At 41.1% G+C, this 14,623-nt stretch overlaps 1 protein-coding gene across 1 annotated transcript in view; it reads left to right on the forward strand.

Moving 5' to 3' along the window:
- Positions 1–280: 280 nt before the first annotated feature.
- The window catches only part of pde11a (phosphodiesterase 11a), a 95,964-nt gene continuing 81,621 nt past the window's right edge, over positions 281–14,623 (forward strand). Inside the window, exons 1-2 of the mRNA XM_056269917.1 lie at positions 281–1,146; positions 3,969–4,127. Coding sequence (XP_056125892.1) covers positions 355–1,146; positions 3,969–4,127 — 951 coding nt within the window. The 5' untranslated portion in view covers positions 281–354. The remainder of the gene's footprint in view (positions 1,147–3,968; positions 4,128–14,623) is intronic.

A 14,623-nucleotide genomic window follows, 5' to 3' on the forward strand; every position in this document is an offset into this window, starting at 1 on the left:
TTAAGACTGCGTTTCCCAGTGTCACCTAAGATGAGCATCCTTCTAATGAAACACCCAGTTATGAGGAGACTCGGGACTCGGGAGAGGATGACGGGAGGAATGCGTGGTCGTGACGTCAGCTGTCTCATCATCATCACTGGCGCTGCTTTAGAATGAACGAGAGCGAGTCATTCAGCATCAGATGCGACATCACAACATCATGAACCAAAGCTGAACTTACGAGGACCACGGCCCCTCTTCTCTCGGAGGATCTGTTTTAACTTTGCGAATGATTCGATGAGCTCTGCACTCAGATAAATGACTCAAAACACGGGTCCGTCTCATTTTATTCGCAGATGACCGATAGCGGCAGCGATGGCAGGGTCAAATTTGGTGTTCTCCGATGTGGAAAGTTTTCTAGACGCGCACCCGGAATTATTAGAGGACTATTTAAACAGAAAGGGCAAGGTGAGTGTGGTGGAAAAGTGGCAGAAGAACCATCACGCGGCTAAAACTCCGGCGAACTCCAGCGGCGCGCACGCGGATAAAGGCGCGAGCGCGTGCGGGAAAGACAGCTGGGCGAGCAGAGGAGACGGCATACAGAGACGAGCCTCGCAGAAAGAGCTACGGAAAACATTCGCAAGGTCTAAAGCCATCAATGCCAACAGGACTTATGATGAACACGTTAACTCGCGAGCGCAGGAGCCGCTCACCAGCATGAGGAGGCGCGCGCTTCTGCGTAAAGCGAGCTCCCTTCCGCCGACCACCGCGCACATACTCTCCGCGCTCCTGGAGTCCCGGGTCAACATCCCTCAGTACCCCTACACCGCAGTGGACTACAAATACTACCTGAAAGAGCACAACGAGAGGGAGTTTTTCCTGGAGCTGGTCAAAGACATCTCCAACGACCTGGATTTGACCAGTCTGAGCTATAAGATCCTGGTGTTTGTGTGCATCATGGTGGATGCTGACCGATGCTCCCTGTTCCTGGTGGAGGGACCGGCCAATAAAAAGACCCTGGTGTCCAAGTTCTTCGACGTGCATGCTGGGACCACAGTGTTGCCCTCTCTGAGGAACTCGGATGAGGTGCAGGTGCCTTGGGGAAAGGGCATCATTGGATATGTGGCTGAACATGGGGAGACCGTCAACATTCCCGATGCATATCAGGTGAAAGCAGGAATGAAAGCAAGCTCGTCCCTAAGGATGTGTGGGACTTCTGTAATATTTTGGGACCACACCACAGTTATAAAGGGATCAAAGTAGCAGTCAAAGGAGATGCTACTGGAGGAAGTAAAAATCTTATTCCTTCAGAATGATTTCTTAGAGGATTCTTAGAGCCCTTTGGGATGCTTTAGGATTGTTTACAAATAATGAAAGAAATTCGGTAACACTTTACAATAAGGTTCGTTAGTTAACATGAACTAACAATGAACAATACTTCTACAGCATTTATTAATCTCAGTTCATATTAATTTCAACATTTAGTAAGACATTATTAAAATCAAAGGTTGTATTTGTTAACATTAGTCAATGCACTGTGAACTAACATGAACAAACAATGAACATCTGTATTTTTTGCTGTATTAACTAACATTAACAAAGATGAACTAACAAATATTGCTCATTTTTAGTTCATTATAGTCAAAAATGTTACCAGAAATTCTTTAGGTTTTTGACTATATCCATTCACATTACATTTTCACATATGAATAATTAATCAGATAGACATGGAAAGTATTTTACTAAAACATTTATTGATGGTGAAACGCAACATTCCCAATGCATATCCGGTGAAGCATCAGTTTCAGTTCCACACATTCCAAAAGATGGAAGTTCTGCCGTAATTTGGAACAAATGTAAAAGGGATCAAAGTGAATTAAGATCCTATTGGATAAAGTGCAATTCTTGTTTTTTTTTAAACCGAGACAGTAATTTCACTTCAGTGGTAAAAACACCCAGCATCCCAATGGAAATTCTATTATACAATTGTTGTACATTGTATTACAATGTTGAGCAATTGTAAAGGGACCAAATTAAGAGTCAAATACCGTTTGTTACAATTGTGATAGAAAGTCCACTGGGATTAGGAATCTTCGCATCTGCGGCGAGTTCACAAGACATTTTCCCATATGCATAATTACTGATCAGATAGAATTTTACTGAGATGGGGAAACAGCAAACAATCTTAATGCATTACAGGTGAAACAGGAATAAAATGATTGTTTCTAGTTAAAACATCATTTATGTGCACTGAATTGCTAATGGAATGGATATAATTTGGAATCAATCCTAATGGGAGAAAACTATAAGAATCAAGTAAGATTCCATTGGACATTCTGACATTCTAATTTCACTGCTGAAAAAAAATAAAAACTCACTATGTATAATCAGAGATATATAATCATTTTATCCTACTCGATTAAAAAAAGGTGGTTTCCTCTGGAAATGGGAGTTTTTTAGAGGAGGTTTGGGCACAGAGAGACTCTTTATCCAGTAGAGTTGTGTTTGATTCCTGCTTCTCATTTGAGCCCAATAGAAACTGACTCAGGGTTAGGAAAGCGTTAGCATTTTTTGACTAGGTCACTCACCCAAGATTTCCCCATACGGATAATGACTTGCGGCAGACAGGACAGTATTTTACTGTGACCCCTGAATGACGTTTCGCTTTGATTATTCGCCGAGATCCATAAAAGGCCTTGGTGAAATAATGAGGTGTGTGAGAGTATCCGAGTATTGATCCCTGAATCGATCAGCTCAGACAAACGTCCTCCGCTCTGTTCTACAGATTTACTCCTGATACTCTGATGATGATGATGATGATGATGATGATGATGTCAGCTCGCGGTCCTCTAATTAGTCTGTCAATCTGCGTTTGCCTTGTCATTTAGCAAGCAGAGCAGATCATTAAAACTGCATTATTTATCCCAGTAACTCAGCGATTCAGAGACCCTTCAGACATCAACCAGTGAAAGAAGTGGCTCATGCAGCAAGAACATTATTAATTCAAAATAATTTAAAATAGTTACACTTTTATTAATAACGTTCATTAATAAAACTGCATTTTAACAGTGCAGATATATTATGTACTTCAAAATATGAATAATATAATATGATTCATGATGATTCTGTATATGAACATTAATATGTTAAGCTTTATTTGATGTTGAGTCTCTTCTGCTCACCAAGGCTGCACTTATTTGATCAAACATTAAGTAAAATTGTATATTTATATACAATCATATATTTAAAATATGTGAATATAATGTAAAATGTAATTTATTCCTGTGATCAAAGCTGAATGTTCAGCATCATTCCTCCAGTCTTCAGTGTCACATGATCCTTCAGAAATAACTCTAATATGATGATTTGATGATCAAGAAACATTTATTATCAGTGTTGATATGATCAGTTTTTGCAAAATCTGGGTTAAGATTTTTTTTTTTTAATGGAAAGAAATTAACTTTTATTCAGCAAAGATGCAATAAACCGTGTAATCAAATATATACCAGTTTTCACAGAAATATTAGGCATCAAAAACTTTTTTCACTTTAAAAATAATAATAATTGAGCATCAGATCATCATATTAGAGTGATTTCTGAAGGATCATGTGACACTGAAGACTGGAGTAATGATGCTGAACATTCAGCTTTGATCACAGGAATAAATTACACATATATTCACGTAGAAAACAGCTATTTTAAATTGTAATAATATTTCACAATATTACTAATATTAAATGCAGCCTTGGTGAGTAGGAAAAACTTTAAAAATCATACTAAATAAAAAAGACAGATAGTAGTGTAATATAAGGAAGAGAAGACCAGAAGTGTTTTTCTGTCACTCTCTGTATATTTCTGCGGTTCTGTTTAGTGCTGATGGTCACAAAGCAATGACACACTTCGCTTTTAATTAGTCTGGCTTCTCGTTACAGTTATTATAAATGTCCCCATTCAGCAAAGAGTAAGACTGTCTCTTGTCCTCTTTATAGGACCATCGTTTCAGTGATGAGATTGATAAACTCACGGGATATAAAACCAAGTCTCTGCTGTGCATGCCCATCCACAACAGTGATGGAGAGGTCATCGGGGTCACGCAGGCCATCAACAAGAGTCCCAATGGAGCGCTGTTTACCGAAGACGACGAGAAGGTACTGCATGCACACGCTGGGTAACACACAGCGCTGTACACACTGAAACTCACACAATACGTTTACTACACTTGCATTCTCTCTTCTGCTCTAGTCATGCTTCTAGAAACATTTGACTTCACGTGTGAAGGTTTAATTTAATACTCTGTATGTCTGAATGTTACATGCAAACAAGTGGACACGTTTGTCTTGAGGATTTTCAGGGCGATACAGCAGGTCAGGGGTCGTCTCTCAGGCCGGGCTGAAAGCTTGTAGTGATATAGCACTTATAATTGAGATAACTGAATGAACTGAATAAACTAAACAACTAAAGGTCCGTTTAAACCAATGATAATGGAAGTGTTCGATGGAAATTTCCGTGTTTATACTGTTCTGTGGTAGGGGGCGCTATTACACATCTTGTGAAAGAGTACTGAATCTCCTGATCAAAACACAGGCGAAGAAGAAGCTGAAACAAGCGATATCATATGTAAAATAACACGATCATCAACATTAAACAGCAAATAAATCAAAACTGCCTAATGTTACTAAATGAAATGTCGACCCAGGACGAGCTTTAGGACTGTGAAGCTTTGATCTACTTCATCTGTGTTTTCATCATTGTATTGAATCTGATCTAAATGTATAGTCTTTGACTAAATTCAATTTTCTCAGCTTTTTGCTCAAAATGTTGCTTTTTTAATGAAACTCACCCACATTCAAGTGTTTATAAACGAATGCATTAAGCTAGAATAAAATGTTTTTGTTTGTTTGTTTGTTTAAAAGCCGAGGTTCTGCTCTTTCTTTTGATATATTGCATGCGCAGATATTCATAAAACAACAAAATATTCTGGGGGCCATGAATCTTTTGTGAAAATGATCAGAAATGCTGGTGCTAAAAGGTAATAATCATTCTAATTCTACGAGAATAGTAAGTCCACACCACAGCTATACACATGATAGCGATGGAATCACTCTCAGAATTGTTATTTTTAGTTGATGTACAATAAAAACATTGACAGCCAATCATAATCCTGCTTTAAAGAGTGCCAGCATTTAAAACGGCAGACGACAAAACAGCAGCGAGCGCTTATAATAAACAGAACGTTATCATCAGTTGGTGTGGACATTAATATAGTTACCATTATAGTTATTTTATAGTCATAGTTCTTGGTTTGAACAAGCCATAACAGGCGAAAAATCTGAAATTCTAAAATTCTAAATGGTTAATAAAGGTGCTTTTTATAGGAACTAGCCAGCAGGACGGTGTTCGTACGGCATGCGTTCGGCTAATCAGCGTACACTTATGTCAGTTCCTACTGTGCTGGGTTAGACCCTACTCTGAAGTAGTAGCAAATCTAGCCCGCCTAAAGGTGTTCCTATAACTAAGATCGTTCCCAGTTCCTGCCAAAAAGCGGGTTCTTCTGCCAGTAGTTCTAGGAACTAAAACGATCCTCTGGTGCGAAAGCTTAAGTCTCTAAAATCTTCAGATAATTTGACCCTTTTATGAAAAGTCAAAGTTAGTTGTTTATACTTATTTATAAACTTAAAGTCCCCCTGTAGTCAATAATTGTATCCCTTTAAACTCATCTTTGCTCACCAAAATTACATATTTAAACGTTTTTTCCTTCTTTATGTATTAAAATAGCTTGAATGTAACTCGACACCCTTGCCTCATTTAGTATACGCAGTTCTATGAATATGCAAATGAGCCCCGCCTCCACTCACTCACTCAGCTCAGAGATCCACTGGTTGACGATCACACGTTGATCTGATTGGTTACAAGGTAGTGTGTGACGTCAGAAACACCAGCGATTTCAAACCGTGTTTTTGAGACTGTCTTTGGTTCACTGCAGTTTTAAGGAGAAAATACTCAGCCATGCTGTCGACTTATGAATTTACACATGGTTTGTCTTAAAGCATAGTAAAAACACCACATAGACATAAACAACATTAAAAGCTGGATTTTCATCACAGGGGGGCTTTAAAAATATTGTTGCTTTCATCATGGACACTCTTACTTATTATTTCCCCATTAACAGATCATTTTATCTCTGTGCAGAGAAATCTAATAAGGTCTTAGAGAGTGTAATGTACTTTAGTGCATGCAGTTGTGGAGATTGCAGTGATGTATCATTGTACTTTAGCTTTGCACTGACGACACAAACTGTGTGCTTATGTAATGTTGCTGTCATTGGAGAACTGTGTTCATGAATGTCTGCGTAAAGCTGAATAGTTAGTGTTAACGTCAGTTGCCCTCGTCATCATTTGTTCTGGGCTGAGGTAGTGTGGTCAACCACGCCACGCTATCATGAAAAAGAAATAAAGAGTCTCATTAATGTTGACCTTCAGTAACAATGAAGTCTTTATAAACACAGAAGCAGTTTTCATATGGCAGAGTCATTAATCAGCTGAAATCCCTGAGCCGCTGCTCGGTTTACAGGAGCTCAGGTGACACCGGGAGTGTGATGTGCGGCACGTGTGAAACGTGTGAATATACTCTACCATATTAAAGGACAGTCACTGGAACTTTTTTGTCTTCAAAAAATTGTTATTACCATGGTATTCTTTATTCAAAGTACTTTTGGAGAACCATGTACTGCAAATACAGTATCATATGTAATCATATCAAAGTGACGCCACAGTACACTAGGGTAACGGTTATTAGTGGTGCTGGCTAATGCAGTCTTTACTACACTGAACAAAATTATAAATGCAATACTTTTATTTTTGCCCCCATTTTTCATGAGCTGAACTCAAAGATCTAAGACTTTTTCTGTGTACACAAAAGGCCTATTTATCTCAAATATTGTTCACAAATCTGTCTAAATCTGTGTTAGTGAGCCGAGATAATCCATCCACCTCACAGGTGTGGCATATCAAGATGCTGATTAGACAGCATGATTATAGCACAGGTGTGCCTTAGGCTGGATTGGCCACAATAAAGGGCCACTCTAAAATGTGCAGTTTTACTGTATTGGGGGGTACGGGGGGGAACAATTCACGACGATTCACGATCCCATGCCCCCCCATATACAGTTAAAACTGCACATTTTAGAGTGGCCTTTTATTGTGGCCAGCCTAAGGCACACCTGTGCAATAATCATGCTGTCTAATCAGCATCTTTTCACCTGTGAGGTGGATGGATATGTTTGTATTGAACATTAATGGAGCAACACATTTTGTGTGAATATATAAATATTTTTAAATCGTATAAATGTATGAGCTGGTGTCACAGTGGCTACGTTTACATGCACAACTTTTGTTTCAATTGGATCTGATTGATGAATCCGAATGTAGAATTTTAGAATGACGGGACACTCGTTTATCTGACACTTTATTTATCAGGAAGAACAGCTCGTTCTGCGTGGATCTATTTCAACGTCATTGCACATGCGCAGTCCTTTCAGTTTCGGTTCTCAATCCGATCAAGTGTTTTCATGTCCTCTCAATCGGATTAGAAAAGGAATAAACCACCTCTTTCAATCCGATCGAAATTCGATCGATTAATGTGTTTACATGAAGGCTTTTCAGTCCGATTGATCTTTCAATCCGATTACTAACCGATTATTTGGTTGCATGTAAACGTGTTTTGGACTCAGTTGCATCATTTCCCGCCACTAGTTTGTCGTCATAGTCACTCATTTGATTTGTCATCACTGTCAGCTGTGTTATCGTTAATTACCTCATTTGTCTGTGTTAGGGGTGGAACGGTACACAGAAGTCACGGTTCGGTTCATACCTCGGTTCAGACATCACAGTTCGGTACGATTTAGGTACAATGGAGTGAATAGCAAAACAAAAATGCAGAAGGCATTGTATTTTTTAAATAAGTTTTTTTAATAAAGGCATAGAACCAGTTTATTTGTAGTGCACTGACAATAGTTTTATATAATTAGTTTATTAATTAAATTAATAAAAAGACAAAAAGACCTTGCGATATGTTTGGTAATTGTACCTGAATTAATTTAAAATTATTTTGCTATATCTCAGATCAAAATATTTGTTTTTCCTTAATTTTAATTAACATTATTAATTGACAATGTAACATTCTCTTCTGAATTATAAATAATTGATTTCTGTATAAAATAATACTACCATTAAAAACACATTCGATTTTCTTTTTTTAATCAATGTAGAATGTGTGAGATTAGTGCTCCGAGGACAAGAGATGAAAACCAATGCAATATGACGAATGTCCAAAAGATGGGACAGTTTGACAAGAGTTTGACAAGAGTTTACAGTGTGACAAAAGCACAATGTTGTGTTTTATTGCGAGTGTACACAAATATAAGTAAACACTTTGCAGGTTTAATGATCTGTATGAACAAAATGACGGAGTATGTTTTTTATTTTTCCACTGTTCGATCGCGCGCCTCTCTCTCTCTCTCTCTCTCTCTCTCTCTCTCTCTCTCTCTCTCTCTCTCTCTCTCTCTCTCTCTCTCTCTCTCTCTCTCTGTCTCTCTCTCTCTCTCTCTCTCTCTCTCTCTCTCTCACACACACACACAGTTCGATCGCGCCCGCGCGCCCCCCCCCTCTCTCTCACACACACACACACACAGTTCGATCGCGCCCGCGCGCCCCCCCCCCTCTCTCTCTCTCTCTCTCTCTCTCTCTCTCTCTCTCACACACACACACACAGTTCGATCGCGCCCGCGCGCCCCCCCTCTCTCTCTCTCTCTCTCTTTCTCTCTCTCTCTCTCTCTCTCTCTCTCTCTCTCTCTCTCTCTCTCTCTCTCTCTCTCTCTCTCTCTCTCTCTCTCTCTCTCTCTCTCTCTCTCACACACACACACTCCAGCATTGCAATCTTGACATCGCTGCCTGTTCATTATGCCGTCACACCAAACGCGAATAGAGCGTCAAATTCGCGTCTAGTTCGACGCTAGTCCAAAGCGAATAGGACGCGCGTATAAAGCCAACGTTTGAACGTTTGAATCCAACGATGGTACAGATTATGTGTCCCTAAAGAACCCGCGTATCTAACAGTAGTTCCGCATTACATTAATTAATTTGCACGCGAGTTTTATTTATTTTTATACCGTGTATTCTCCGTGTAAATTCGTGCACCGAACCGTGACGCCTGTACCGTTTCGGTTCGATACGAATACATGTACCTGCATTTAGGTACATTAAACAAACCTGTATTTGTTTAATAGCTGTCAACCTGCTCAATCTCCTTCTGGCCGATGTGGATGTTGTTGTTGGCGGCCTGGGGGTTGCGCATCCACTTTGTCTTGGCCAGGTTCATCTTCAGGCCGACCGCTGCGCCGGCCTGGTCGAACTGGTCAAGTCGCATGGTGCTGCTGATCTCAAAATATAGTCAATAATTTTAGCGATTCTCGTTTGCTACTTAAATATACAACATTGAAATAAAAAAAAAAATATTAGATCAAACCAGCGCAGAATCAACTTTGCGCTGCAGTGCGCGATCACGTCAAGGATCAGACAAATTCCCACGTGCATCTTAAAAAGCGGATGTTTTGGAAAGTGCTGCAGCAAGTTTCTGCGCCATCTAGTTGTTTGGGGGAAAATAAAATCAAATGAGCCTTTTACCCCGGTGCGCCTTTAGCCCTGTTGTACCCTATATTTGGTGACATTTTGTTTTACCGTGTCCTTGTCACAAATGTTACTTACTATAGTAAAAACAGTTAAGTATGCATAATAACAAGCACCTTAAGCAAAACCCGATTCCTAACCCTAAGTACATGTTGTTAACTTAAATTACTCAATGCTTAATTGTAAGGCTCTAACAAAGGCATCTTAAAATGAAGTGTAACTGTATATATATATATAAAAAAAACGTCCTTGCAGATCATGTTATACTAATGAAATAAAAGAACATGTTATACTTTACAAACAATGAATGGTCGTGTAACTTTCGGGTGCGAACGCAAACTTTTATCTGCATGTGCGCACTATTCTGCCCTGTCTTTACGTGTAGCGTACACTTTACTATACTTGTAAAAAGTGCACTTTGTAAAAATGTCAAATTAAAAGTTTTGCTTTAAAGTACATTTTATATCATTGTTTAATAACCTTTAAACGTTTCTTAAAGAAGTACACTTATTTTGATGTGTCGATTAACATAATAAAGCACATGTAAAGTACTTGATTATAACTGTAGTGTGTTTAATTATATTAACTGTAGTTCATATAATTTAAATGTACTAAATTGCAACTTTATCATTACAAATGTATTGTTTATTAAGTTTTTCACTGTGTTCTTCTGATTCGATTAGTCCAGTGACGAAGGCACCACACCTCTCATTGTGTGGTAAATACACTTATCTTTCATCTGTGTGAATGAAACAGATGCTGTGGGTTTTAAAGCTGAACAGGATGTCTCGTATTTCTCAACGTAAGCAGTGAGCACAGCGCTGACACTGGATATAATGAATGTGTTCAGCGGCATCAGGGATGCTGAAAGGAGACACACAAAATGTGTGTGTGTGTGCGTCCATGCATGCGTGCGTGGGTGTGTGTGTGTGTGGATTTGCTGACATCTAAACGAGGCTTTGTATTATTTTGCAGAAAGCATTATTTAACCTTTATCTCACAGTCACCAGCCACACGCTTACAGACTGAGACACTTGGTCTCTCTAGATATTTAAAGGGATAGTTCATCCAAAAATTATTTTTTTGTCATTAATTACTCACTCTAGTTTCAAACCCTGTAAGTCTTTCTTTATTCAGTTGAAAATGCACACACATACACAAACATTGATTGTTTCTATTCTCTTTTCCATGCAGTTAAAATGGACTGAAGCTTTTAAGCTTCAAAAAGCACCATAAATGTATCATTAAGGTTGTTCAACTTGTGCACAATTCCAAGTCTAGCTTCATGTCCGATTTGTGATTGTTTTCAGTCTGAGCTTATCAATGGATCAGGTGATCCGGCTCACAAAACTGGTCTGGATGATTCATTCACACATAAAACTGATTTAGTCCTTGATCACTTTTAAAAAATGCACTTTGTAATAATATTGTCACGGTGTCACTAGGCTCCTCCGTCACAAACACCCAGCTCTCACTTTCACCAGAATTGTATTTACCTGCTCCTGTCCCTCATCAGCCACAGTATAAGAGCACACACTTCTCAGTCACTCATCGTCTGGTCTCCAATTTGGATAATGAACTCCTTATCTGATCTACTTACCCGCTCTCAACCCGTTCCAACCATCCAATATGTGTGTGCTTTCCACTCACCAGTCTCACTGGTTAAAGGAAAGGACTTTGTTGGTCACTATCCATCAGTTATCAAAAACTCTGACAGTCCGCTATTACTAACCTGCTTCGCCTTTGCATTCCATCTGTTCAATAAATACCTGTTTGGGTTTGATGAATATGAGAAGACCAACATGAACCCAGCAGGCCTGAATCCTTTTCAAGAATTGGTAGTCTCGTTCTGCTGAGTCCTCACCGTACCCGGAACCACCACAGCACCCATTACTGCACCAAGCATTTCTCCTCCGGTTTACACAGCCAGTTCCATGGTCAACCCAGCACCCAACTCTGGCTTGGCGGAGGACTGCAATGGCTTCTTGTTCCAATGTTCACTAGCCCCAGATATGCAGCCCCGTCATTTTCCTACTTAAAGAGACAAGATTTCATTAATCTTATCTTTGTTAATCAAGCACTCCAGTGGACCAAAACCATCTGGCAGCAGGCAGAACCAGTGACACAATCCCTTGATAGTTTCGTGGCTCATTTCAGAGAAATCTTTGGTCATCCTGTGTGTGATACTTCTATTGGTGAGCAACTCTATCCTTTATGCCAAGTCAAGAGTTCCATAGGGTTCGTAAAAGTTTCGAGCCCTAGCAGTGGCCATCGGCTGGAACAAGCACACACTTTTAACCACCTATCCCCAAGGATTGGAACTGGCTCTGAGGCTGCATCTCTCAGCTTATTTATGATGATTCTATAAGACTTGAGTGCTTCATACAGCTGTCCATCCGGATTGCCGGATGTTAAAGGATATATGGAAGACCAACAGTGCCAGCAGTCCTTCTTTTTCCATCATCAGCCAAAGTTCCCCAGCTCTCCAGAACCACAAACCGATGCAGATCGACCACACATGTTTCTCTCCGGCCGAGCGGCACCATCGGCACCATTGGCTGGCCCAGAGGCTCTGCTTGTATTGTGGTTCTGGTGGACATTTTAGTATGTCCTATTGGTGAAAACCAAAGAGTACCTTTGGTAAGTTTTGTTTCCAGTCCCAATGTTAGTACTTCTCCACTTATCACCATTGTAACACTCAATTCTGCTGACATTTTTGTTTCCGTTACCGCCCTCCTCAACTCTGGATCAGCCGGCAAGTTCTTTTCCAGGGACCTCTGCCACCAACACCATCCCATACAAGATCCAATCTGTGACTGTAAAGCCGCTTGGCCGAGGCCATGTTCGTTACTGTGTGGGACCTCTCCAACTCCAGATTGGTTAGCAACAGGAGAATATCTGCCTCCTGGTTATAGAGAACGCCACCACAGGGATTATGCTGGGGCATTCTTGGCTTGTGACACATAATCCCCTCCCCTCTCCTGGTCCAGTGGAAAAGTCCTGAAGTGGGGCAAGGACTGTTTTCCCAGATGTTTCCCTGAACTTCCTCAACAATCTCATCCCAAGTCCAGAGCTCTCCATTGATTCCACATTGAGAGTCCTGTAAAACAACAATCCGTGGACATACCATCCTGCTATGCACCCTTCAGTGACATTTTCTGTCATAAACAAGCTTTGCAACTACCACCACACCGACTATGAGACTGCGCCATCAACTTCATTCCGGGTGAGCCAGTGCCCTGTGGCAAAACGTATCCTCTCTCCATTCCCGAACAGAAGGGCATGTAGGATTTAATAAGGGGCTCTTCAGCAAGTCTATATCCGACCTTCCACTTTCACTGCTGCTCCCAGTTTTTTCTTTGTTGCCAAGAAGGACAGAGGCTTGCGTTCTTGCATTGGTTATTTTATTGTCAACAAGATTGCCATAAAGTTCTAGTATCCCCTCCCCCTCGTCCCAGCTGCTTTGGAACAGCTCCGAAGTGCAACCGTCTTCACAAAGCTGGACCAAAGTGGCTGTAACCTGGATACTTGAGGGGGGTGAGTGGAGGGCCACATTTGTGATGCCTACAGGCCACTAGGAATATTACGTTATGCCGTATGGGCTGGTCAATGGCCCCTCTGTATTCCAGGGCGGCATAAATGAGGTGCTCTGGGAGTTCCTTCACTGCTTTGTGCTGATTTACATCAACATCTTAGTGTACTCCCAGACCATGGCCGAACATCACCAACACGTTTAAGAGGTCCTCCAGAAGTTGAGAGAACATCGACTCTTCCTCAGAGCGGAAAAATGTACAGTCCACCAGTCCACAATCCAGTTCCTCGGCTACCAAATCAGTAAAGACGGGATCAATATGGACATGGGGAAGGTGGAAGCAGTCTGTCCCAGGCCAACTCTCTCTACTATCAAAGAGTTACAATGTTTCCTAGGGTTTTCCCATTTCTTTCGTCGGTTTATCAAGAATCAGTTCTATCACGGCTGCACTCACGGCTGTACTGCTCCTTGTTCACCCAGATCCCTACAAACTTTCTGTAGTGGATGTGGAAGCATCAACATCACGTGTCGGAGCGGTGCTATCAAAGCAACAGGGGCAGCCCTCATGACTCCATCCATGTGGCTCCTTCTCCAGAAAATTCACCCTGGCAGAGCAGAATTACACCATTGGAAATTGTGAGCTCCTCTCCATCAAATTAGCTCTGGAGGAATGAAGGCATTGGCTAGAGAGGGCCCAAAATCCTTTCACTGTGCTCACCGACCATCGTAATCTGGAATATCTCCATGAGGCAAAAAGGTTCAAACCCAGACAGGCCAGATAGGCCCTTTTCTTCACCCGTTAAGACAATTTCCTATCGTCCAGAGACCAAGAATGTGAAAGCCGATGCACTCTCTCGTCTCCACAATTCTGGCAAAGCTCCTGAGAATCCTATGGCTGTAATCTACATTACATAATAGGGTTTTCCTGCTTTCATGGAAACTGCTGAGATGATGTTCAATCATGTCTTCTGCAAATTTGGACCAGAGACTGTAAGCCTCTCCTCTGGTTACCATCCTCAAACCAATGGGCAGGCGGAGAAGAAGATACAAGAGATTGGACAATTCCTACAAATCTTCTGTCACAGCCACCAGAACTTCTGGAACCTCTTCTTCACCTAGGCCTAGTATGCTGAAAACACTCCCCGTCAGCCAGCAACCAGTCTCACCCTGTTTCAGTGCGTACTTGGGTTCCATCCCCCTCTGTTCTCGTGGTCCAGGGAACCATTGGATGCACCATCAGTCACTCACTGGTTCCAGGAGAGTGAGAGGGTCTGGCACGCAGCTTATCACTATCTCCAATTGGCAGTGTGCCAAGGGTCACACCAATGCCCGGCAGACCAATACTCCCACCTACCAGCTCGGGCAAAATGGTGTGGCTCTCCACTCGGGTTATCAAACTGCAGCTGCCCAACAAAAACCTAAGTCCCAA

Source organism: Rhinichthys klamathensis, unplaced genomic scaffold, assembly GCF_029890125.1.
Source record: "Rhinichthys klamathensis goyatoka isolate OS25496 unplaced genomic scaffold, OSU_Roscu_1.1 h1tg000294l_1, whole genome shotgun sequence".
Taxonomy (NCBI): Eukaryota; Metazoa; Chordata; class Actinopteri; order Cypriniformes; family Leuciscidae; genus Rhinichthys; species Rhinichthys klamathensis.